This window comes from Pleurodeles waltl, chromosome 2_2, assembly GCF_031143425.1.
Source record: "Pleurodeles waltl isolate 20211129_DDA chromosome 2_2, aPleWal1.hap1.20221129, whole genome shotgun sequence".
In the NCBI taxonomy this organism is placed as follows: domain Eukaryota; kingdom Metazoa; phylum Chordata; class Amphibia; order Caudata; family Salamandridae; genus Pleurodeles; species Pleurodeles waltl.
Genome location: NC_090439.1, coordinates 582,592,446 through 582,618,520, shown reverse-complemented (window position 1 = coordinate 582,618,520; position 26,075 = coordinate 582,592,446). Strand labels below are relative to the sequence as shown.

Here is a 26,075-nt window from a genome sequence, read left to right as displayed (position 1 = left end):
GCAGTTCCTGCAGGTGAAAGGTCCTTGGGTGTCCTTGGGGGAGATGATGCAGCAGTTGCTGAGACATCCAGTGTTGAGGCGGAGGAGGGTCTCAGCGTTGTAACTGATGCGGTTCAGGGGGTGGTTTCATTGAGATCCAAGTTTCCTGGAGCAGGGCGTGGTCCGGGCGTGGGCGGACGCAGACAGGCTTGCCTTTGGTGTGCCAGCGGCAATCCCACTGCATGCGACTGCCATTAAGAAGGAGAGAGGGGTGGGGGAGCGGTCAGCTGAAGGGAGGGCAGGAAAAGGAGCTTCACGGGGTAGGGGGGAGCAGAGGAAAGGAGGGGAGAAAGGAAAAGAAAAGGGAAAAATGAGTAAAAAAGAAGAGGAAAAATGAGTGAAAAAAGGCAGAAAAAGCAAGAGCGATAGAGCGACAGAGAGAAATACTTACTTGTGATGGCTAATAGACCACCAGGGATGAGGCACAGGAACGAGCCTGCGGGTCAAGGAGGGCCTCGAACTTAGAGCCAGGAGGCTCTCAGTTTGTCCCAGTCAAAAGGCAGAGGCAGCAGCCAGAGGAGCTGGGGAGGACAGTGGACGCCGACCAGAAGGTTAGTGCAGTTGTCCACTCACAGTGCTGTGGCCGCCATTAAGAAGGAGAGTGGGGAGCGGGAGCGGTCAGCTGGAAGGCGGGAGGGTGGGAAAAGGAGCATTGCAGGGGGAGGGGGCAGAGGAAAGGAGGGGAGAAATGAAATAGAAATGGAATAACAAGTGAAAAAGAAGAGGAAAAGAAGAGGAAAAACAAGTGAAAAAGGCAGGAATAGCAAGAGCGAAAGAGCGACAGAGAGAAATACTTACTTGTGGTGGACACTAGACCACCAGGGATGAGGCTCAAGGATGATCCTGCAGGTGAAGGAGGGCCTCGAACTGAGAGTCAGGAGGCTCTCAGTTCGTCCCAGTCAAAAGGCAAAGGCAGCAGTAGCAGTAGCAGCAGCCAGAGGAGCTGGTAGAGGACAACAGACGCATTCTAAAGGTGCGAACAAATATTTCTGTATGTAACAAAGCTTTCCCTCAATTCCTCACTGCAAACATAGCTTACACACAGCTTATAAAGCTCTTAGGGCTCAAAATGAAGGGTAAACTGTCAAAGGAGTGAAGTGGTTGGTAACAATTATCTTGTTCAAGAGGGTATGATAGGGAAAGAAAGGTAAGAATGTATGAGTGAGACCAAATATCTATGTTCTCCCTGAAGAATAACTTAGCCATGCATTTATCCCTCCATAGAAGATTTATAGCAACTGTTAGAAATGGGGTCTTTGGTTGGCAGTCAGGTTATCCCCTGTCCAAGCAAGGACCCTCACTCTAGTCAGGGTAAAGGAGAATCACCCTCAGTTAACCTCCACTCACCCCCTTGGTAGGTTGGCATGAGCAGGCAGGCTTAACCTCAGAAGCAATGTGTAAAGTATTTGTACCTAAACACACAGTAACTCAGTGAAAACACTACAAAATGACACAACACAGGTTTAGAAAAGAAGATAATATTTATCTAATCAAACCAAGACCAGAATGACAAACATCCAACATACACAAGTCAAGTTATGAATAGAAAAAGCAAAAGAGTCTTAAATCCTTTAGAAGACAGTGAGAACGTTGTTAGCATACAAAAGTACCTGGTTAGCGTCAAAATAAAGCCGCACGGGTGAGCGTGTTTCGAAAAAGTCCAGCGATGCGTTGATTTCGCAAGTGAGAGCGTGTGTTATTCCTCCTCCGGTCGGGTCGGTGTGCGTCGTTTCATCTCTCCCACAAGACAGCGATGTGTTGATCCAGACAGACACCTTGGGTCCGGACAGGCTTTGCGTTGATTTTCCACGGCCAGTGATGTTGCGTCGAAATCCGGTCGCACGGTGTCAAGAAACCGTGCTGCGTGGGGGCTTGCTTCGTTAATAGCAGCCGCCGCGGGTGTTGCACATCGTTTCTTCAGCCACGTTGCATCAATATCCCAGCTGCGATGCAGGTGGAGCATCGATTTTAGCTACGAGGCCAGCGGCGCATGATTTTTCAGCTGCAAAGTGGGTGGTGCGTCGAAAGTTTCCCCACAAGGCAGTCTTTGCATGGATTTCTGTCCTTTTCCACCAGATGCACCTTTCAAGGGCCCAGAGACAGGTTAGGGCACCTTTTGGCATGCAAGACTCTCAGCAGAAAGCCAAAGTGCTAGCAGAGAGAAGTCTTTGCTGTCCCTGAGACTTCAACAACAGGAGGCAAGCTCAGTTTCAGGCCCTTGGATATTCTTTACTAGTGGGAAGTCACACAAAAGTCAGTCTTTGTCCTCTCTCTGGTAGAAACAGCTACTGCAGGCCAACTCAGCAAAGCACTGTCACAGACAAAGGGGCAGTACTCCTCCAGCTTTTTCAGCTTTTCTTCTTGGCAGAGAACCTCTTGGTTCCTGAAGTATTCTGTTTTTCAGGGGTTTTGGGTGCTCTTCTTATACCCCTTTCTGCCTTTGAAGTAGGCCTACTTCAAAGGAAAGTCTCTGTTGTTTTCAAGATCCTGCCTTGCCCAGGCCAGGCCCCTGAACACACCAGGGGGTTGGAGACTACATTATGTGAGGGCAGGCACAGTCCTTTCAGTTTAAGTGACCACTCCTCCCCTCCCCTCAGCCCAGATGGCCCATCAGGATATGCAGGTAACACCCCAGCTCCCTTTGTGTCATGGTCTAGGGGAGATGTGCAAACAGCCCCAGTGTCAAACTGATCCAAACAGGGAATACACAAAAAAGCAGTGCCTCAGAATTGTTTAAGCAAGAAAATCCCTACTTTCTAACAGTGGCATTTTCAAACATACAATCCAAAAACCAACTTCACTAAAAGATGTATTTTTAAATTGTGAGTTCAGAGACCCCAAACTCCACATGTCCATTTGCTCCCAAAGGGAATCTACACTTGAATCAGATTTAAAGGCAGCCCCTATGTTAACTTATGAGAAAGATAGGCCTTGCAACAGTGAAAACCGAATTTGGTAGTATTTCACTGTCAGGACATGTAAAACACATAAGTACATGCCCCACTTTTAACATACACTGCAGCCTGCCCATGTGGTACCTAGGGCCTACCTTAGGGGTGTCTTACATGTATAAAAAGGGAAGGTTTAGGCCTGGTAAGTGGGTACAATTGCCAAGTCAAATTGGCAGTTTGAAACTGCACTCACAGACACTGCAGTGGCAGGTCTGAGCCATGTGTAGCATTTGATTTACAGGCCCTGGGCACCTCTAGTGCACTTTAGTAGGGGCTTAATGGTAAATCAAATATGCCAATCATGGATAGCCAATGTACACATACAATTTATACAGGGATACGGGGAACACTTACACTTAAGCACTGGTCCGCAATGGTCAAAGTGTCCAGAGCAAACAAAACAGCAAAAACAGAGTCCAGCACACAGAAACAACCTAGGAGGAAGAGGCAAAAAGTTAGGGGAGACCATGTCAATGATGCCAAGTCTAACAGCAACAAACACATGAAGACGGAGGAGCATCTTCCATCTCCTCCACGTGTATGTTGCCAGAGGGGTCTTGAGACAACATACATGATGAGACAGAGGAACATGTGTCAAAGGTGTTCTTCAGGAGAGATGTAGATCATTTGTTGCAAAGTTCATGGAAAGATGGTAGTCAAGTACCAGTCATTTCTTTGTTCCTCTGCTCTCCCTCTTTTTAAACTAGTTTAGAAGTCACTACTGACACAGGCATAAATGAAAAAGGTTTTCTAGGGGACCCTCCACACGGCCAGTCCCTGCTCTCTACCAGCTGTGGCTCTAACAAACCAAACCCAATCACTGCTTCTCTGGTGTTTCCCACCACATAAATGGCCCTGTCTGCAGTAAATACCCTTCACGACTGACTGCAAGAAATGCATCTGATCTGTTGAGACCATAGTAATGCCTAGCATAAATGCAGTGCACTCTGGACCCAATTTACTAGGCCATTTTTACCAATAAAAATGTGTAAGATCAATAGTGACTCCATTTACACCTGCCTCACAGCCACAAAAGGATACCCAGCAGATGTAAACACTTTTCCTGCTGCGTGATAGTATGCCACAGCTGCCTACAATTTCACAGCTGTGAATCCCATTTAAGGGGCAGGAGTGGATGGATTACAGCAGGTTTGCCTTGAGAGTTTGTTGGCATGCACAAACCTTTCTAATCACTTCCCACCCATGAAATGGTTACAGGTTTACTCCAAAAGGGGGGAAAGTAAATCACCTGTCAGGATGGAAACAGATCAAGTCCCCCGCTCCTCACTTAGTGAAGTTGTAGGGTAAAATGGTTTCTCCACAGGAAAAAAAACGTCCCTGTGGAGAGAAAAGAATAACATCAAAAAAGCAGACTGCCTTCCCCAATATCGAGCTATACTGTTCCACCCCCTTCGCTTTGGGGAAATAGCAAGTCAGAAAATGTGATAGAATATTTACAGTAAGGCACCCCCAAAGCTGCGACTGGCACCGCATGCCAGGAAGTCTACTGGGAATGTATGTGAATTCCCTAAAGTTATATACTTATGCCATTGCCCACAAGTACACGCTCGATTCCGATCGAATAGAGCCCTCAATTTATATTTATCCCACTCCAAGATGTAAAAAAAAATTCAGGATTGATAATAAATCCAGCCAAAAAGGAAATATCATGTTCACCTGGTAGGTTTAGGCCTCTTCAGAGTCACAGTCTGTCCTCCACTCGTCACAAAGGATTCATACATTTTCCAAGAGATGGGTACATGTCCATCTATTGTATTTCCGGTTTGATAAGAGAACACCTGTATGTAGCACTGCTGTTCCTTCCTGACTGCTCCATTACAATTGATGCTGAGCAGAAATCTTTATCAGTGCTGATCTGATGTGTAGCACAACTATCTATATGTAAGCTCACGGTTTTGCACCATCAGAATGAAAGCCATTTACAGCCAACTTATAGACTATACGGACATTCATAGAGGTAAATTCAGTCTTATATGTAGGTGTATGACTGAATTTACCTTTTTTTTACGTTGGCCAGGGTATTCACAAACAGATTCCTAGCAGCTGCAAAGCCATTTATGATGGCAGAGCTCTCCAATATGAGAGCAAAGATCTCTGCCCTTTGTAAATCCCACTCAGAGGTTGGGAAATGGTTGTTCCAACATGTGGTTTGCGTTGGAAGTTTGTGAACACCCACAAACAAGGATCACAAACTCATCTCCGCATCCTTCTCACTCTGGAAATGGTTGAAGATTTCGGACCAGATGTACAAAACATCTGATTTGCGATTACTAAAGTGCGATTTTTAGCGAATCGCAATTTGGTAATTGATAATCAGCATGTACTGACGTTGGCCACCTACAATTTGCGACTCGCAAACAAATTGCTTCCTAATTTTGGAAATTGCTTTCAGCAATTATCAATAGGTCAAGAATTGCAAATGCTGTCGCAAATAGAAACCACATTGTAAAAATGGCAACTCTTTAATTCTGGTTCAGGGAGATGACCCCTGAAACAGGAAGTGCATGATCCCAGATTCCAGGAAGGGAGGCAGAGAGAGGCTGGAGAGCTGCAATGCACAATTAACTGAGGACTACTAATCACAAGAAATGTGGTGGTGTTGAACTCAAAGTGTGATGTTTTGTCAACTTCTGATAAGCAAAACCATTTGTCGCCATTCGTCTTGAGAATGTAACTCTAGTCTATCTGCCAGAATATTTTCGTAATGGAAGAAGTGGTCTCACACACTGTGTCATACATCATCCTTGACCCCCTCTCCCCACCCTGGTAGGACAATGCCACCAGGGCGCACTCAACCTCTTGGCAAAACCTGCACCAGAGGCAGTTCCTATATAAAAGACTACTGGCTAGAGTCAGGGATCCAGTTCTAAGTTAAAAAATATCTTCCAGATTACTGGTGTTATTCACCTATTTTGGTAGTGTCCAAGGATACGATTAAAAACATTCTAGGATAGTAATCAGGGCCTAATTACCCTAATTGTCTACTTTAGCCAAAATATTTCTGCCCGCTCTATGAGCTTAAAGCGGTCTGGGGCTTTCATTAGGGCTGAGGATCCCTAAAATCTAAACCCAAGGAGTGATACCCAAGGGAAAAAAAGTCACTCAGGACCTACCTGAGTAGGAATCAAAAATTGAAGATACCTAGACACCAGACAAAAAGACACAGGAAACAGAAACAATACATTGTGAATCTTATCTACTAATGGGGATAGTAAATCATGAAACTAACATTACGCATGTGAATATGCACAAGTGATAAGCAAACCACTGCAAACTGGTGCATTACTGGTGTTTGTAAAAGCTGGTACTCTCATTGACTTATTGTTATTTGTATGTCTCTACATTTCTTAGAGAACCTTAGGTAAATCTTTGCTTACTGTGGGATAAATAAACCCCTTTATTGGGGGGTAACAAGCTTCCAGTGTGGAGCCGAGGCGATGTCCTTTTCAGTCACACACTAGGGAAAAAATTACAATACTATACATACTTGGTGTCTCATTTATATCAGTAACAAATATTTTTGAAAACTGGGGGGCAACAAACTCTATGACTAGATCAAGGAAATCCTGATCTGCATTCTCTTGTTGCTACCAATATCCCCCTATCTTACGGATGGTAGCTCCACCCATATACCTGACTTGAGGCAATACGATATAGACAAGCCGTCCCATTGTGGTTTAAAACCGGGGATGTTATCTGTTTTAGAAGAAGTCACGCACTAAGATGATCAGCACAAATTAATAATAGGTCCCAAGAGAACTCTCAGGGACCATATTATGAGCCCATTCATATCACACTCATACTGTACTCACTTTGTTAGAAGGTTCATTGTGTGGTACCTAGACATTGTTGCTGCCATCCGCTTGTCCACTGTCCACACTGTGGAAAAGTGTATTTGAAGGCCCCCATGGGAGTGGGAAAATGACGTCTAGACCAAGCAGCCACTTATTTGGCTGCACGTCATGTCTTGCATACTCGCGCCCCACGGTGTTTGTAAATGCCGGGGGCGCGTTCTGTTTCCTCCTGTAAGGGGGAGAAACAAGTTAAAGGGAGAACCCCAGACAACAGTTTTTCAAACACCAGTAATGACCAGCCAGGAGCAAGAGAAGGCGGCGTGGGGAAAAAGTGAAAATTAAAGTTCTCAGAACATGAACTTGAGATACTGACCAAGGACTGCTGCAAAATCGATGACTTCCTGTTTGGCCGGTCATCTATGAATGTGCCTGAAACACAGAAGTGCAAGCTATGGAAGGGGATGCAGCAGAAAATAAATGCTGTAGGTTTGGCACAGCACTCTGAAGAAGAGATTTGCAAGAGGTGGTGCGACCTCTGTTCTTGCACAAAGGAAAAGGCTGCAATAAGCCTGAGCAAGTCTCATGCCACAGGTGGCGGACCCTGAACTGATACTGGAGGTAATGGTAGAGACCAACCTGGAGCCAGAGGCAGTTGTAGGTTTTGCCAACCTGGACACATCTCCGCCTGTATCATCCCAAAGTAAGTGCCAAACTTTAGTAGTAGTTGTAACATTTCCGACCTTCAGACTGGTGTCCACATGCATATAAAAGAAACAAACAGACATATAAGTATGGGATTATTCCATGTCAGAAAAGCCCTCATGGTGCATTATGGGACTCATAGTCAAAGACAAACACAGTGTAGTCAGTATCATGGATTTGTTAAATGAATTTGTACAACCAAAGAGAGATGTATTGCTCACATAATTCATTTAATGTTATTTCCATTATATTATTAGATGTATCTGGCAAAGACATTGAAAGCCTGATTGATGAGGGTGAAGAACAGGCACAAATGGTGGAAAAAGAAACAGTATTGTTGGAGAGTTAGCCCAGAACACATCAAGGCCACTCCAGCAATGTGTCCTTCTCCTGACAGCCACCGTCAGTGGAAGATAAGGTTGCCACATAGCCACCCACTCCAACCCGGTGTCAGTCGTCAGGACCTGACAGTAGTGCACCACAGTGAATGCCTATCGGCACTGTAACACTTCACAGGCTTCTGGGACTCAGACAACTGCAGAACAACAGGCGGTGTATGGTGGGCTTGAGCAGTTGATGCTACAGGTTCAGCGCCTGCAGCACAAACAAATTAAAGTGGTCAAAAGGATATTGCAGATAATGCAAGAATCCTTTACTGTGGGGTACAACACTTGAAGGCGCAGAGAGAGTAGCAGTACTGTGCACATGGATGCCTTGACCAGGTCCATTGGAAGGCTCGCACAGTCCACAGCACCACCTGTACTGTAATGCTACAGCTGGAAATGGGTCACTTCAGCAGAGATGTGTCGAGAGACCTTGATCTGATAACCGATGGAGTGGAGGAATCCAAACTGCACAAATTGCTAGTGGTATGGGTGTAGAGGCTTCTGATAGTGAGGAGCTGTGCAGCATCAGCAGCATCTCTGCCACCAATGCACCTGTGCTGCAGTTCAGAAGCAGCCATACTTCTGCACCTCAACAGGGTGGCCCATCACATACTGGACGCAGTAACAAAAATAATTGATTAAACTTGATGTTTAATAAGGCTATGTATGCTCGATTCTTAGTACCAATAAGCCGTCTGGAATGGCTTCTTCCAAGACAGCAGTAATGCTACCTGATATATCCATTTAGTCCCCGGAGAGGTTAGAGAACCATCAGTGGCTCCTGCAGAATGTCTGATCTTGAGCTCCAGACACCCACACTTCGTGGTTACACAAGTGTATATTTCCTGTAAGCACATGTGTAGAGTGGGAAGTGTCCCCGGCGTGTGAGATAGATCACCCCATATTGACCCACCTCATTCACATGATTTTAATTTGTTTTGTCCTGAAGAAGGTGGATTGCAATTCTGTTTTACCCACGGAAACATACGTTGACTGTTTTTCAAGAGATCCCATTCAACAACACCTCAGTGGCAGGAAGTTTAGATCTTTTTTCTTTGTTATCTTGAAGTGTATGTTACGTATGGCTGGAATGGGACTGAGTGGTAGATGCAAGAGGATGTGTGTGTTGAATGTTTGAATGAGAACGTGGTATAGATGGGGGTAGAAAAATCATGATTTATGTTAATTTAATGTTTTTATGTGCTATGTATATGTAATGTATCCAAAGTTTTTTCCTTAGTTTTTGTAGCAATGTAACTTTGATGAACTAAGAAACTGAAACATATACAGAAAATAGGTGTAAATAATATTTTGAGTATAATATTAGAAATCAGTGTAATGTTTACCCACTGTGTTGAAAAAATAAAAAAAGTTGAAAAAATAAAAAGCAAATAAAAATGTACATGTTTTGAATATTGTATCTGATAGAGACGTCTAGCTGCAGAATCCTTACCTTAGAATTTCCTGGCGTCAGCTTCGAATCTGGAATTTTTCTGCTGAGCAATACTCTGCGCACTCCGTCGGTGGCGTTCTTCGGATCTGCGTGCGTCATCCGGCTCCCCGTAGCATCATCAGCATTTTTTGAGCCGCCTGTAACGTAATGGTCTTCTATATAGGCACCACCCCAGCGTGCGTACGTCAGTTATTTTCCTTCCGCGCCGGTTAAGCGCAGATCCAGAAAGAGCTACACTTTTTCTTCGATTTTGTCGAGGTTTTTTGATTGATTGAGATGTCTTCAAGAAAGACAGGATTCAAGCCGTGTGGTGCATGTCATCGCACCATGTCAGTCACGGAGCCACACCAAGTGTGTCTCTGGTGTCTGGAGAAGGACCACGATTCGACTTCGTGTTCCCTGGGCCATGGCTCTGAAGGCCTTCAGAGAGAGATCTGTCAAGCTTCTAGCGGCCCGACAGCCATCTTCGGTCGGCGTAACTCCGAGGAGGTCACAGTCCCACAGTAGGAGGAGGTCGCAGCACCGCTTCCGGAGCCCCAAGTCCTCTTCCATGCATTCGAGGTCATCGGGGCACTCAGATAAGAGGCACAAAAAGAAGAAGTCGAAGCGGACTTCGACTTTGGTACGCCCATTGGCCGACGAGGCGTCTAGGGAATGTTGACATTCCGAGCGTGGCTACATGGAGCTGTCGCCAGGGCCAACTCTGCGTCTTCCCCCATTTCCGGGGACCGGAGCGTCCCTTGCTCAAATTAAATAATTTTACGAGGCTATGCGCCTTGTTTTTGAGCAGGCTGCACCCTCAGGTGGGTCTTTGGGCCCCGTGGGGTCAGCAGGGCCCCATCGAGTTCAACATCGGCGGCTTCTGCCTTGACGCCGTTGGGGACCCCGGGATCCTATAGCGGATCCGGACCGGCTCTCACAGTTGACCTCCTCCAGCGCCGGGTTCGACGTCAATGCTTCCTCTACCAACGACGCTCACTGGTGGTGGTAGCCCCATCCTCATTCTGGATGATCCGGAGCTGCAACGACGTGGTACAACACTGATTCTGACATCAACAACGCTGATTAGGCCCAGATCATTGCCTGAGCCTTATTCTGATCAGCCAGGCACAGGAGAGGAGTGGGAGGGGTCTGAGGACCCTTTAGAGTGTGAACTGGAGCATGAACAGGACTGGTCTTAGGATCTAGGGGAAGCCCGTGTACTGGATACTTCTCTAGATACTGGCATGCTCTCTCCTCCCAATGTGGCTACGGAGGAAGGGGCTTCTTATGCCATGGTGATGCGTAGGGCAGCTGAGGTCTTGGACCTAGACTTGCCTACGGTGCCAGTCAGGACGAACCTCCTGATGGAAGTGCTTCAGCTGGGGGTGACTACATCGGAGCCGATGCTGCCCTTCAATGAAGCCCTGGGAACATGGTCCAAACCCAGCACAGGGACTCCTGTTAATAGGACAGTCAGCTGCTACCATAGACATGCTCCAAATGACCCTAGTTTCCTCACCCAACACCCCACCCCGGAGAGCTTGGTGGTCCAAGCCTCCACTTTTCGTGGTGCCTTCCCTTCCGCCCCTCCGGATAGGGAATCCAAGAGGCTGGACCAACTTGGAAAGAAGTTATTTTCTTTCTCCAGCCCGGCATTGAGGTCAGTAAACACCTCTTGCCTATCGGGCTGTTTTCCCCATACTTTATGGGTTACGGTGGCACAGGTGCTGCCCCAGGTCCTAGAGGGCGTACGGGACACTCTCACCCAAGCTGTCAAGGATTGGAGAGGGGCAGCCAAGTTTACTATTAGGTGTGGATTGGACACGACCGACTCACTGGGTAGAGCGATTGCATCGACAGTCGCCCTACGTCGCCACGCCTGGCTACGTTCTACTGGCTTTTCAGGGGATGTCCAGTCGAGTTTGATGGACATGCCTTTTGATGGCTCTCGCCTTTTTGGTGAGAAGGCAGACTCCGCGCTTGCGAGGTTCAAGGATTCTCGATCACACAGCCCCCCTCCACAGCGCCCAAGCCCTCCTAGTGTGATTCTGCACGACCATGTCCGTCCAGTTGGAGGGAGGATTCAATTTCATCTCCCTCACTGGCAATCCATCACATCGGACAAATGGGTCTTGTAGATCATACGGAAGGGCTATTCCCTCCCCCTACAGTCTTTCTCTCCCTCTATCCCTCCGATAAAAGAACAGCTGATAGCGGATCATTTGTTTTTGCTCCACAAGGAAGTTACGGCTCTCTTGGCCAAGGGAGCTATAGAAAGGGTCCGATGTCAGAAGTAGGCAGTGGTTGTTATTCCCGCTACTTTCTGATTCCCAAGAAGAACAAGGTCCTTCGCCCTATCCCGGATTTAAGGGATGTCAATCTCTTCCTCAAAAAGGAGAAATTCAAGAATCTCACTGTTGCTCAGGTCTTGTCTGCCCTAGACCAGGAAGACTGGCTGGCAGCATTGGACTTGCAGAATGCGTATTTTCACATTCCCATCCTGCCCGCCCACAGGCGTTACTTGCGGTTCAAGGTGGGCCATGAGCATTTTCAGTTTACTGTGCTCCCTTTTGGTCTCACCAGTGCCCCTCAGGTGTTCGTGAAGGTGATGGCAGTGGTGGCAGCTCATCTGCGCAGGTTAGGGATTTCAGTCTTCCCCTATCTAGACGATTGGCTGTTGAAGGCTCCGACGCCCCAGGCTCTCATCACCCACGTCTAGACGACAGTGAACGTCCTGCATTCGCTGGGGCTCACTATAAATGTGCTGAAGACACACCTGACTCCCTCTCAGAAGCTCACTTTCATAGGAGCTGTTCTGGACACAGTGCAGTATCGGGCCTATCCTCCTGAGCAGTGAGTCCAGGATATTCAGGGTATGATACCGATGTTTCGGCCTCTATCCTGGATTTTGTGAGGCAGACTCTGAGACTGTTGGGACTCATGGCTTCCTGCATCCTATTGGTCAAGCAGGCCAGATGGCATATGAGGGCTCTGCAGTGGGACCTGAAGTTCCAATGAGCACAGCATCAGGGAAATCTTACCGACGTGGTTCAGATCTCAGAGGTAACTGCAAAGGATCTGCAGTGGTGGTTAGTGAACTGTGATTGGGTCAAAGGCAGATTCCTCTCCCTTCCCCAACCAGATCTCACAGTAGTGACAGATGCATCACTTCTGGGATAGGGCGGCCATATGGGAGACGTGGAGATCAGGGGTCTCTGGTCTCCGGCGGAATCCAACTCCATATCAACTTGTTGGAGCTTCTGGCAATCCAACTAGCATTAAAGGCATTTCTTCCTGTTGTGAAAGGGAAGGTAGTGCGGGTGTTCACGGACAACACTACAGCGTTGTGGTACTGCAACAAGCAAGGTGGTGTGGGGTTGTGGACTCTTTGTGAAGAGGCTCTACGTCTCTGGACATGGCTGGAACATCAGGGCATAATCCTGATGCTTCAACACCTGGCAGGTTCTGTGAACACCAGGCCAGAAAAACTCAGCTGGCGATTCTTAGCGGATCACGAATGGTATCTCCATCCGGAGGTGGTGCAAGGACTCATTCAGCAGTGGGGAGAGCCTTGGTTAGATCTGTTCACCTCTGCAGAGAACGTGCAATGTCAGCAGTAGTTTCCAAGGCTGCTATCGCTAGGCGACGCTTTTTGTTGAGTGGAGTTTAGGCCTCCTGTACGGCTTTCCGCCCATACCACTTCTGCCCAGAGTTCTTAAGAAAATCAAGAACGACCGGGCCAAAGTAATCCTAGTGGCTCCGGATTGGGCATGAAGAGTCTGGTATCCAAAGCTTCTCAAAATGAGCATCAGTCCTCCAATCTGGTTGCCTCTTCGGGAGGATCTTCTGTCGCAGCAGCAGGGAAATGTTCTCCACCTGAACCTGTCAACTCTGCTGCTTCATGCGTGGAGATTGAGCGGTGACAGTTGATGGTTTATGACCTCCCTCCCGAGGTCTGTGATGTCATGCTGGTAGCCAGGCATCCCTCTACTAAGTCGATTTACGCCTGCCGTTGGAAACGATTTGTATCATATTGTACAGAGAGATCTAGTGATCCTCTTTCTTCTTCTCTTTCTAATATCCTTCTGTTCATTCTGTTACTCACCCAACAGGGTTCCTCCTTAGGGACTCCTAAGGACTATCTTTCTGCCTTATCGGCTTTTCTTTGCTTGCCCGATCAACTATCTTTGTTTAAGTCTCCCATTGTACAGACATTCTTAAAAGGGCTTGTACATATGTTTCCACCTACAGCTTTTGTTATACCCCAGTGGGACCTTAATCTAGTGCTCACTTTTCTAATGTGTGCTCCTTTTGAGCCTTTACATAAGTGTCCTGTCCGGCTGCTCATTATCAAAACAGCCTTCTTAGTAGTAATCACATCTGCCAGGAGAGTGAATGAGATGCAGGTTTTATTATCGAAACCACTGTATCTCACAATATATCCTGATAAGGTAGTCCTCAGAACTCGTGCCTCTTTCCTCCCCAAGGTGGTGACCCCTTTTCATCTGGGTCAAAATATCACCCTGCCCACCTTCTTTGCTAAACCGCATCCCTCTAAAGAAGATGAGCGTCTCCATCGCCTGGACCCAAAAAGAGTGTTATCGTTCTACCTTGACCGCATAAAAGAGTTCCAGGTGGACGACCAGCTCTTCATGGGGTACGTTGGTGCAAAGAAGGGGCGGGCAGTCCAGAAACAAACCATTTCGTGCTGGGTTGTTCTCTGCATTAAAATTTGCTATGCTTTGGCTAAGACGCAGCCTCCAGAGGGCTTGGGAGCTCATTCTACCAGAGGGAAAGCTGCTACCACTGCGTTAGTTCGAGGCGTGCCGGTACTTGATATTTGCCAGGCGGCAACGTGGGCTTGCACACATTTGCAAGACACTACTGAATGGATAGCCAGGTGAGGAGAGAGGGGCAATTTGCACGATCGGTCCTACAGGACTTCCTTGTGTGAGGTATGTTTTCGCAGCCCACCACCAGGAGTTATAGCTTGGGTACCTATTCCAAGGTAAGGAATCTGCAGCTAGAAGTCTCTATCAGATTAACAAGTTACTTACCTTCGGTATCAAATTATCTGGTAGAGACTCTATCTAGCTGCAGATTCCTTACACCCACCCAAGCCTCCCTCCCCACTATGTGAATATATACATTATGTTTTTCATATTTTTGCCCTTTCTCAGGGGCATGTCCTTTTACTCAAACAATAAAAAAAAGTAAATAATTGTTGGTTCTTCCATGACTCTGTGCTTCTGGCATGGGAAGTTGTGGAAAAGAACAGACGTATGTGCGCCTGGGTGGTGCCTAAATAGAAGACCGAGATGTCACAGATGGCTCCAACGGCACTGACAATGCCACGTGCAGCTGGACTACACATGCGGATCTGAGCGACGCCACCCGATGGCGCATGCAGGGTGCTGCTCAGCAGGAAAATTCCAGATTTGAAGCTGACACCAGGGAATTCTAAGGAGAGGAATCTGCAGCTAGATAGAGTCTCTACCAGATAATTTGTTACCGGAAGTAAGTAACTTGTTCTTCTTGGTCAGGCCCTGAGCAATTATAGCCATTATAGAAGACATACAGGTCAGGTGGAATTTTGTATATTGCTAGTACCCAATAAGTATATATCATCAAACTCCCCACTTTGCATTCGTCTGTAAATTCTGCTACGCCAAAACATGAAGGAGTCATGAGTGCTCCCTGGATATGGTAAACAATGTTAGTTATTATGTTGTGGGACTTGCAATTCACTTGTATATTAAGGTAATGCATATTTTTCCTGTTCCTGAAAAAGGTATTCAACATGGGATGGAGACCATATGGGCACATGTATCCCATCAATTCGCCCTGTGACCTGGGGAAAATGTATAATCCTGTAAAATTGCAATTTGGTAACAAGCATTTCTTCTTCATTTTGGGACATGTATGTGTGTCGGTGGATGTTGAGAAGCATGGCATTGAGGAATGAGTGGATGAAACACAAAATCACACTTTGCAACACACCACCTACAACAGCTGCCACATCTGGGTAACTGACAGTGGCTAATAGGTATAAAAAGCAAAAACCTGGACATGGGTGGGGATGAAATTGCTGCACAGACTACTGCTTTCAAGGTGTGGCTTTAAAAGGGCAATTAACTTTAAAATGGCATTGCTACTTAGTCTGTATTTGTCATATATCTCTTTCTCTGGTCAGAAATGGTCAGCCTGACTGAATATCCTCTCTTGTCTTGGCCTCCTCCTATGTTGTGAATCCTCCTTGCTATTACGTCCAGGGCAGCCATTGTGGACAGCTGTGATGCATTCTCAGACTGCTTATACAGTTTTCACCCAGTTACCACATGGTTTGAGTTGGTGGTAAATTGCATGTGGAAATGGGTCAAATTGTGACTAATAGCTATTTGTGACTGCCTCAAACATCCTGTTTGCGAGTCGCTATTTTGGGATTTCCTATTTCCGAATCACTATTTCTGTTCACAAAAAATACCGACTCACAAACTGGTTGCATCGCTATTTTTGGTTAGTAGATGGCTCTTGCATATGGTGAAAGGCCATTTTTCCATTCGCAAACCACTTTGCGACCGTTTCGCACGTCGCTATTCTTTTGTACATCTGGCCCTTACTCCAGCACAGGATTGGACTAGGCAGAGGGATTTCTCCATGGGAAATATGTTTTTCCCTTGGAGAAAAAAAATAAAAGATGTGTATTTGTACATGAGGCTCGTATGTATAAACCTCTAGTGCTGATTTCCGACTTTGTTTGTGAATCCAGCCCTATGTCTGTATCGTGGGCCAGGTTGAGACCTTTCTTGCTAACTAGTGGTGTTTATTTGTTCCAGGGCAAATATTCAGAAGTTTTTAATGAACTGGACCAGACCATTAAGTGTACCGAGAAACTTCATCATGGAATTTTGGAATTGAAAAGTTCTAAACATGTATTAAAGAAAGTAAGAGCAAATACAGAGGAGGCCATCACTGATTTAAAGTAAGAACATGTTAGCCTTCTGAGCACAATTTTAAGTAATACACTTGCTACTGTGGTGTGTTGTACAAGTTCTGGGAACTGTGTGTACACTACGATGAAGATAAAAGATGATGCTCGTGTTTTATTGGCTTAACACTGTCTGACAAAGTAAAGCAGGCTTTTAATGTGCCAACATTTGAAAATAAACTTTTGTTATCTCACCAATGTTTAGCTTAAATCCTCAAAATGTTTAGTTGCCTTATGTCGTTGATACTTTTTGCAGTACCTACCGCACATAGGGGATAACATATAGTCAGCAAGATGAGGGTATGGGGGATAGATAATGAGCTGACCAGGTAAGAGATATAAAGGATTACGTGACTTGTATATGACTTTTTTCCAGTGGGCCTCAGGAAAATGGCTTCCAATAGATTTCTATTTTTAGGAATTCACCAATAAATCATTTCACACCAATATTAGTCAAGTCTGATCAAAAACCTCAAGCCTGGGTCGAAATTTGAAACATCACTTTTTGCTGATATTGGTATCATGGCACTTCTGGCCTCCTCTCAACAGGCAGCAATGAGACTGACTAATACATTGTTAAATGTCAATGTCCAATATATGGAACTTGGTTATTGGGCTTTTATTTTTCTTAAATACTAACATAAGATCTAACATATTTGTTTTTCTCAAATATTAACATACAATCTAACATACATGTTGGACGTTTGGTTTAATTTTCACAGTAACATTTTTATTCAGCTACGATACATTTTTTTTAATCTAAATTATTTGTAATATCTACATTTCTCGTATTATGAATTATTTTAATTAATTATAGCTATGCTTTATGCCTCCTTCCACAACCTCTTGTGAGAAGTCTTGCTATGAACACTACTGTCTGTCATTTTCAGTGTCTGATATGTCCCCAAATCTCCCTTTCTCCCATCCAAGCTTACGCATCTCAGTCTACTGTTATCCCACGACTGCAATGTCTTGATCTCTGAATTATGGATCCATCCTTCTCTATTCCCATTTCCCCACTTTCAGTGGTATCATCAAGGTTCACTTTATCAACCTTGAAAACTGTGCTGCCCTCCCCCACACCTTTCCTTGGCATGACCTACGGGGTCAGTATACCGTGTGTCACATTGGAAATGATGGAATCTGTTATCTTTTGTAAAGCATTGATTTATACTTTGCCTCCACCCTCCGCACTCATTATTAATGTCTGGTATGTGCATGTGTTACCCATTTTCTGTCTACATCCGTAAGTCTTACCATTAACTCTCTGTTTAGTATTTTTGCTAGAAATGCTAAACAGATTCTGACTGTGCTAAGTTTTCTCAAATTCTGATCTGAATTCGTTTTGTGCAAGGGAGTCTGTAGAGGCCTTGGGTTCCCATTTCTTCCCCTTCCTCTTAGCATAGTGTTGATGAACCCAAAGTAATGCACTTTAACTCTGAAAAACGAAGTTGCATATTTGAGGGCACTGTACAGTTCTCATTAATTAAATCCTTCTTTTGAAGTCATTGAAAGCCTACACGTGTCCTTTTTGAAGAAGACAAAACACATTTTATCATGGCAAGTGACTTAAATTCGCAAGATTTCTTGAAGGCACAGCTGTTAAGATGAGTTTCGCACTCTGACTTGTTTTGTAAGACTGGTCATTTTACATAAAATGTTCTCCCTAAGAGATATATTGTGCAAACAACCTTAGGCAGCTTTAATAACCCTTTTTAGTGAACCTTACTTTGCACATAGAGTATCTTCTATTAAGCTAAAGGAGGACATGTGTTTCCCAAAGTGCTTCAGTATTTTGTGCTTTTAAGTAAGGCACAGTATTACCACTTTTAAAACAAGCCTACACTTATGGATATCTGTTTTTATGGGAAGATTTACTAGGACAATTAATGATTTCTGCTCTTGAAGGATAACCCGCCCGTGCTTGAGGTAACCAATACTGCTTTTAGGCATACCAATACCCACAAAATGCCCACAAAGTTTTACTCTAGGGTGTGTGATATGTAGTACCCTGGTGGGCCTAGACCAGAGTGCTCCACAAAATGCATGAAAGCCTAACCACTGAGGTTACCTTAAGATGCTCTCAAATCCTCAACCTGTAATGCATTCCAAAGTTTACGTTTCAGGCAGCCTCAAGCGAGATTACATTTTGAGTTGCTGTTTTTCAGAATCAATTTTAGTTCTCAAAGCTTGAGTGTCCTATTGTGTTCTTGGCCAGCATGCGGGTGAAATGTCTATATGGAAAGTTACAGAGTGCTCAATGAAAGGCAGTTGGAATCATTTTGAGCCATCCGTTGCTGGCAGTAGTTATAGTTGCTCCTGTAATTTATGAAATAAACTCACTGTGAACCTTCGTGCTGGAGTACCTTCTTTCCAATATTTTGGCAACAACTGGGAGCAGGAGCAGCCATGGGGTCTACAGAAGTGTCCACTAAGTTCTGCGGTGACCACTAGATCGAATCTTAGTGAGGTTTCACACAACTTCTTCCTTAGGGACAACTATCTTTCCTCTGCCAATTATGGGAGTGTGATCATGGGCAGGACCATGAAAAATTATGCAGAGGTTAGTGGAGTTGCAAAGAAACTATATTTGTGTTTGGGCGAGATTGTATCTATACAGAGTGTGTGCCTCCTCGAGTGACTGCTTGAGACACAGCTCGTGTGCTTCCTTTGGCACAAGATTGGCTCAAGACTTACCGAGTCTCACCATGACGTTCCGGGAGACTCAGCACATGTGCCTTCTCAAGCACTGAGCCTACCCCTGCTGATTTTTCATGCACTGCTTTTCATGTGGTCTGCACATGCACAGTTTGAACACACTCCAGTGGTGGCCATCTTAATGATATACTCACCACGGAAGTTGCAAGCGTTCACAAGAGGTTGCACTGTGATATGCTCACCTTTTCAGAGCATATCTACAGTGATACGCTAACCATTTAAATAATTGCTTGAGTTCTAAAGTTACAAATTCTGCTCACTACATGAAGGCATATCTATGGTGATGTGCACACTTGTAGATTGATACATAAAGGGAAAAACAGTTCACGGTGATACGCTCACCATTGAAGTACTAAACTGAAGAGTGTGTCTTGGTGATATGCTCACTTTTGTTATGTGCTAAGTAATTCACATTTTGTAGAACTGTTGCATTATTTACTGTACTTTGCTGAATATTTCCATTTTGGTGGAACTATTATTTTATTCACTTTATTTTTACAGGCCCATATATGCTGAGTGAGTGGGGTCCATTACCATTATTTTGGGTGATATTAAATGCTTGCTTTGTATTCCTATTAGTATTGATTTTTTTTCTCATACTCAAATATGTCTAACATGCTTCTCCGCCTTTATTTTTACCTTCTAAGGGTGATCCTCCAATGGACTGGGAACTATGGTTTCCAATATTCTTGGCTTATATTGATGTCTTGAATGAAGGGGAATGTACTCCACAAAGGAAACTAGCTTTATTAAAGCATACCTTTGATGGCATAGGTCTAAAAGAATTAAAAATCTTACCGCCTGTGGGAAACACTGGTGTTTCAGATGTATTTGACTATGATGTAAACCATTTGGCCAACATAGAGCACACAAACAAGAAGAAAGTATAGAAGGATGAGTATCTGCACTTAGAGTTTTAGCCTCATCATGTGAGTTTGAGACCATTAAATATTACTACGTTTTCAGCGATCAGGTCATGATGAAAATGAAGAGTAAGAAGGTGCAAGAAAAGTTATGTGTGGGAACTGACATGACGTTGAATGATATTGTTAGTATTGCTAAAAGCATTGAGCAGTCTGAAAAGTTTGTGGAAGAAATCAGAGGATGTAATGATAATGGTAGTGGTGATTGGAAGAAACCTGAGTCTTGTACAAGTGTCAATACTATGAAAAATGACAAGGAAAAAAATATTTCCATTAAAGAAAATGCCAACAAGTTACTACAGATGTAGCAGTAATTTTTACCTGGGAAATTTTAAAGGATGTCCTGCAATTGGCAAGACTTGCAACCACTGTAGAAAAAGTGAGCATTTTGGAACCATATGTAAAAGCAAACTTGATACTAGTATCAGCTGTGTAGTCAATGAGAAAGATAACAAAGAGTTAAATCTCAATGCAAAATTATGTGTTCAGGATGGAGGAGTAAGTGGCTTTCCAAAGTGTACGGCTGACATAAATGGGAAAAGTGTAGAAGTAATGGTAGATTCTCGTGCCTGGTATAGCATCATCAGTAAGTCTTTATGGGATTGGATTGGCAGAATGAGAAGTTATCAGAACTGGATGTGCTTCCTGGTGGTTACACTGGCCACAGGATTGATCTATTTGGTTATATCTGGGCAAATATTTATTTTAAGGAAAGGAAGACCCGTGGGAAAATTTAACTTTGGGATGGCTTCATCACCAAGAATGGCATATGAAATTAGACCCTAATGCGGTTCCACTGGTTTACATGGTGGAAAATGTAAGACATAAAATAGGTATAAATTACATTCCCTGAGGTTTTCTGTGACAGACTGGGAAAATGTGTAGGGTTTAAACACAAGATTTTTTTACAGGAAATTCAGTACCAGTTAGACATGAAGTTTGTAATATTCCCCTTACATGCAACTTGAAAAAATGTTGCAGGATTTATGCAAAAAGGGAGTGATCCAACCAATAGAGTCATCACCATGGGTTTCACCAGTGGATATTGCCTTCAAGTGTTTAAGAGATCTCTGATTATATGTGGACCTTACAAGTTTGAACAACAAAATATGGATTGACAGATATCCGTTACCTAATTTGCATGATTTGATTTTCACACTTGCATGGGCAACAGTTTTCTCCACCTTGCACCTTGCCAGTGCTTATAATCATATTGATTTACAATAAGCCTCACACCATCTGAGGCATTTGTCACACGGGAAGGCATGTTTCAGTTTTGAAGACTGCCTTTTGGGTTGGCTAATGTAGCGATTGATGAAGGAAACATAAGAAGGTATTCCTGGAGACATAGCATTTCAAAATTATATTTTGGTGTGTGGAAAGAATGAGGAAAAAAGTGTATTATATTTAAAAGGGGTTCTTCAAAGTCTGCGTCAGAAGAGTCTAACTTTGAAGGAATCCAAGTGTAAATTGAAATGTTAGGAAGTGGAATATCTTGGTCATTTTTATCTAACAGGCATTTGCAATGCAGTGGGTCTCGCATTTGCTCGAGTTACAGCTATTGGCATTGTAAATTCCTAACAGGATTTTTCTTGCCACATAAATTGAAATGGAAAGTAAAATAGTTGATATAAGTGAGATGCTTCAAGGCGCCATGAGCGTGAGTACGAAGAAGAGACATAAAAGGAAAGAGAAGTTTGCTCGCAGTCAAAAATATCAGCAATCGTACAATCATCCATTTAGCAGGGGCAGCCTGCTAGGCAGTAACAAAACTGCCCCAAGGAGGGCCAAACATAAAGCAATTACCAATGATAACAAAGGACTTTGAAAGGCAAGTCCACGAATGAGTGAACGTCATGGTCGTGAAGTGGTCATGGTTGTAAGCCCATAACAATTATGCTGCCAATGTTGAATGTTTACATAAGTTGTTAGGAAAAAAACATAGGGCCTGATTCTAACTTTGGAGGACGGTGTTAAACCGTCCCAAAAGTGGCGGATATACCACCTACCTATTACGAGTTCCATAGGATATAATGGACTCGTAATACGGTAGGTGGTATATCCGCCACTTTTGGGATGGTTTAACACCGTCCTCCAAAGTTAGAATCAGGCCCTTAGTTTTTATGGGGGGTTGAACAGGACAATGCTTTTATCGATCTAAAAAAGAGCCGGCCAGTGGACCTTTTCTTAAGGCATTTAATCTTGATAAGGAATGTGTAGTTGCTGTGATTGTCAGCAATTATGGTTTGGGGCCTGCTGTTACAGAAAGAGAACTTTGTAGTGTATATTGTGTCATATGCTTTTGATCCGTTGAGGGGATCTGAAAGAAACTGTTCTGTGATAGAAAAGGAGTTACTGGTATGCAGATGGTCAGCAGACCATTTTAGGCAGTTTCTATGGGAAATATGGTTTGTGATAAGAACTGATCACAAACCACTAATTTGTGTTATATCTTCAGGATGGGGCAGATGTTTGATAGCTAGATTGGCTGTAAAGTTGCTATCTTATACATTTAGAATTCAATATGTACCAGGGAGGTTGAATGTTCATGCTGATTTATTGTCATGGTTACCATTAAATGTGAAATCAGCTGATAGTGATAATGAGGTTGAGGATGTTGTGAAGTGGCATATACCATGGAGAACATATATAGTTGGGATCACTCAAGTAACACATTTGGATTGATTTGAAAGGAAATCTGGGAGAATCAGCTAGGAGTGGATGTTGAAATGACTCTGGTGTATAAATACATGAAAGAGCTTGGTCAGATGAATGGAAGTTGAGTGGAGAAAGTGCAATGTTTTTTAAAGTAAGGAATGCTTTTATGCATGATGGATTCTGCTTGTTACGTGGTAATAAAGTTGCATCACCATTAGGGTTAAGAAAGAGGATTGTTCAGGTGGGGTAAGAAGAACATATTCGTATGTCTGCCACCAAAAGCCATATTCAAGAATTTTACTGGTGGCCCGGTGTCAATGGTATTGTGGAAGATTTGGTGAAAGGGTGCAGATTGTGTTCCAACAGTGACCATGTGTTACTGAATCTTCTCCCATTGAATTTGTCTCAGAACCTTGGAGAAAATTGGGTGTGGACATTTTGGGTCCTTTTTGTATGGTTCCCAAGAAAGAAGCTTTTGCAGTTGTTCTAGTTGACTATTTTGTGAAATGGCCTGAAGTTAAGATGTCTGAGAACATGACTTCAGAGGCCATCATTGAGTTTTTGGAGGATATATATATTTTTTTTTGCAGGGAAAGGCTACCAGAGGAAATGGTTTCTGACAATGGACCCCAATTTGTCACTAAGGTTTTTGAATATTATTTATCAAGGTCAGCGGTGAAACAAAAAAGAACTGTCAACTATTATCCTCAGTCGAATGGTCAGGCTGAGAGATTTAACCAGTTTGTTAGGGAATGCATTCAGTTGGCTAGTAAAGGAGGTTTGCTTTGCAAGAAAGCTTTGCAGGCCTCACTATTGTCATTTCATACTGTGCCAAATTCTGTTCAGGGTGTTTGTCATTTGAATTATTACGTGGGAGGAAGCTAGGATCCAAGTTGGCTCTGTGGTGGTTGAAGGAATGTAGCAAAGAGTCAGAGGTGTGCAGTGATTAAAAGAAAATCAGAATGCATGTAGAAAAGTATCAGGAAAAAATGAAGAAATGTATGAATAAGAACAGGGACAATTTTTCTGCTGGAAAAATGTGTCTGGTTGACTGGGTTCATATCAGAAAAGCAATTACTTAAATGGTCCAATCCCATCAAAGTGGTGCAAGTATATCATAAAGCCGTGAAAGTTCAAGGAAGAATGTTTTGGAAAATGAGCAGGGTTATGTGTGTAGAAGTCCTTTGTGTGTTGCATCAGAGGGCATTGAACAGCTTCCTATGATTGTGGATGACAATAATGTTTTTTGGATGTGCCGATTTGTGATGGTAGTGTCATTCCAAGTGAATGTCAAAATCCAAGTGAATTTCAAAAAGCTCCTAGAAATGTATTGCGTACCAATAGAGTTGAAAAAAGGTTACGGAAAAGTTCATGGACCAAACTTTGTCCTGTAAAATTTGCAGAGTATGTTAAGTATTACATTTCTTGTACCCATTATAAGAAGTGCAATGTATTAATTATTGTGTTCATTTATACAAATTGTTTAAGTTGTATATGTGTACATATATTTGTGGCTTCAGTTGCTTATGTTTTAGTTAGCTTTTATAATTTATGTGTATTTTGTTTTCTTTTGTATTGATATATTAGTTGCCAAAGGGAAAAGGTGTGTTGTGTTCTGTATCTTGGAACCTGACAGAACCTGGGAGGGTCAGGATGCAGGTGGAATGGTGAGGATGGAATGTCTATATGGGAGGTTGTGGAGTGTTCTTTGAAAGGCAGTTGAAATGCATGCTTGGTGGACACCCAATGTGTGACACCGAGAGATTAGACTACTAAATTGTGAATAGCAGCATTTACAATCCTTTTTTAAGAGGAACGGAGGAACTTGCATGGTTAGTCTTACTTTCCCAGAGTGCATGAAGGTTGCGACCCAGTCCGTGGCCTGCAGGATGGTACATACCAAGTATTTAATCAAGCCAAGTGTTATGAGAGGAGAAGCCTGCTAGGCAAGATTAATTGTCCTGGCATGCTCTGGATATAGTTGTATGACAGGAGCCCAACCCTTTATCCGGAGTAGGTAATGTTTTGAGCATTAAGCAATAGGGGAGATGTGCTACTGTGCTAAAGGAGAAGCTTCTGGACATGGCTTTGTATGAGTATGCAACAGGACTAGCTGGGATGATATAGGCCTGGCAGATATTTAGCAGCGCGGAGGCTTCATCACAGCTATGTCCTAAACAGAACCCTGGTGACGTGCGTGGCACTTCTGTAGGCAACATTAAACTGAAACAGCCACCCATGGCTCGACAGTTTCCTTATTCAAACTGGCTCATGGTCACCTTATCATGGAGACTGATTCAGACAGAGACTTCACAAGACCACTTGCTTGCAGGTTGATCACCTCATTGTTACATGTATTCTTTGCCATAGTCATGGTTGATGGACTTTCCATTGAAGTGAGTTAGGTTGCTATGCTGTTGAGGTAATGCAGTGATAATTTAGATACTTCATTTGGACATTGCACTTAACAACATTTTTGCAAAGGTTACTCTGTTTGTAATGCAGGGTAGCCAAGTCAAAACTGCTCAGGCATCTTTGTCAAAATGTAATACTACTGCAGGAAACCATGTCCCTGAAGCATCAGCATCCCAAGCATCTGATTGTAACAACCGCTTTTAAAGCCTTTTGAGTGATAATGATATGTAAAAGAAAAACAGGTGTAGTGAATCATAACATGAACAATCTGGAGAAATCAGTAACTTCAGTAAGTATTATGTAACAGAAGGGTCTAGACATCTTCTACTAAATGGTCTAGAACATGGTTCTTGTTAGGGCGCCCCAAGGCCAGAAAACCAAATAACAGTAGATGGTTAGTGTTGTGACTTTTCAAGTGTCATTGGTTATGATCCAACCTACCATAATACATCGTTGTGCAGCTGAGGTAGGGCTGTGGCCTAAAAAAACTACAGGTATTGATTTAGATTATGGCAAGCTGACATTTGCCCAGAGTGTTGTTAAGTTTGAAGAATATAGAACTTCAGGTAGAATATGGAGAATTGACACATGCCATTACCAAGATTCTTTTGATCCTGGTGGCACAGTTATAAGGCAAAGCTCTGAACCCAAATAGAGCCCTAATCAAAATAATGTTTCTCAGACACAATATGTCGCCATTTGGTGCCACAATAATATTGAAAGTCCTAAAGATATGATGGTGTCTGAAGCAGTGCAGAGTCACAAATATTGTCATGATTATCCCCAGAATGATAGATCTATATTGTACAATAATTTACAGCTACACACAAAAGCTTGAAATAAAAACAGAGTTAAATTGTAGCTTATGTATTCATTTTGATTAGTCTTTACATTCTCGACAGACTACTGTGATAAAACTCTACACAAATGTAATTTTGCCCTCAGTTAGATATGACAGTGGAGGTAAACCATCTAATAGATTTTCAGTGGTGTGCCAGGATTGTGCCCTGACACCAGTGTCTTTACACTACATATAAATGCAATG

General features: G+C 43.6%; 1 protein-coding gene across 1 annotated transcript in view; it reads left to right on the top strand.

Moving 5' to 3' along the window:
* Positions 1 to 26,075, top strand: part of CCDC178 (coiled-coil domain containing 178) — a 1,079,202-nt gene that overhangs the window by 451,764 nt on the left and 601,363 nt on the right. Inside the window, exon 17 of the mRNA XM_069220096.1 lies at positions 16,165 to 16,310. Coding sequence (XP_069076197.1) covers positions 16,165 to 16,310 — 146 coding nt within the window. The remainder of the gene's footprint in view (positions 1 to 16,164; positions 16,311 to 26,075) is intronic.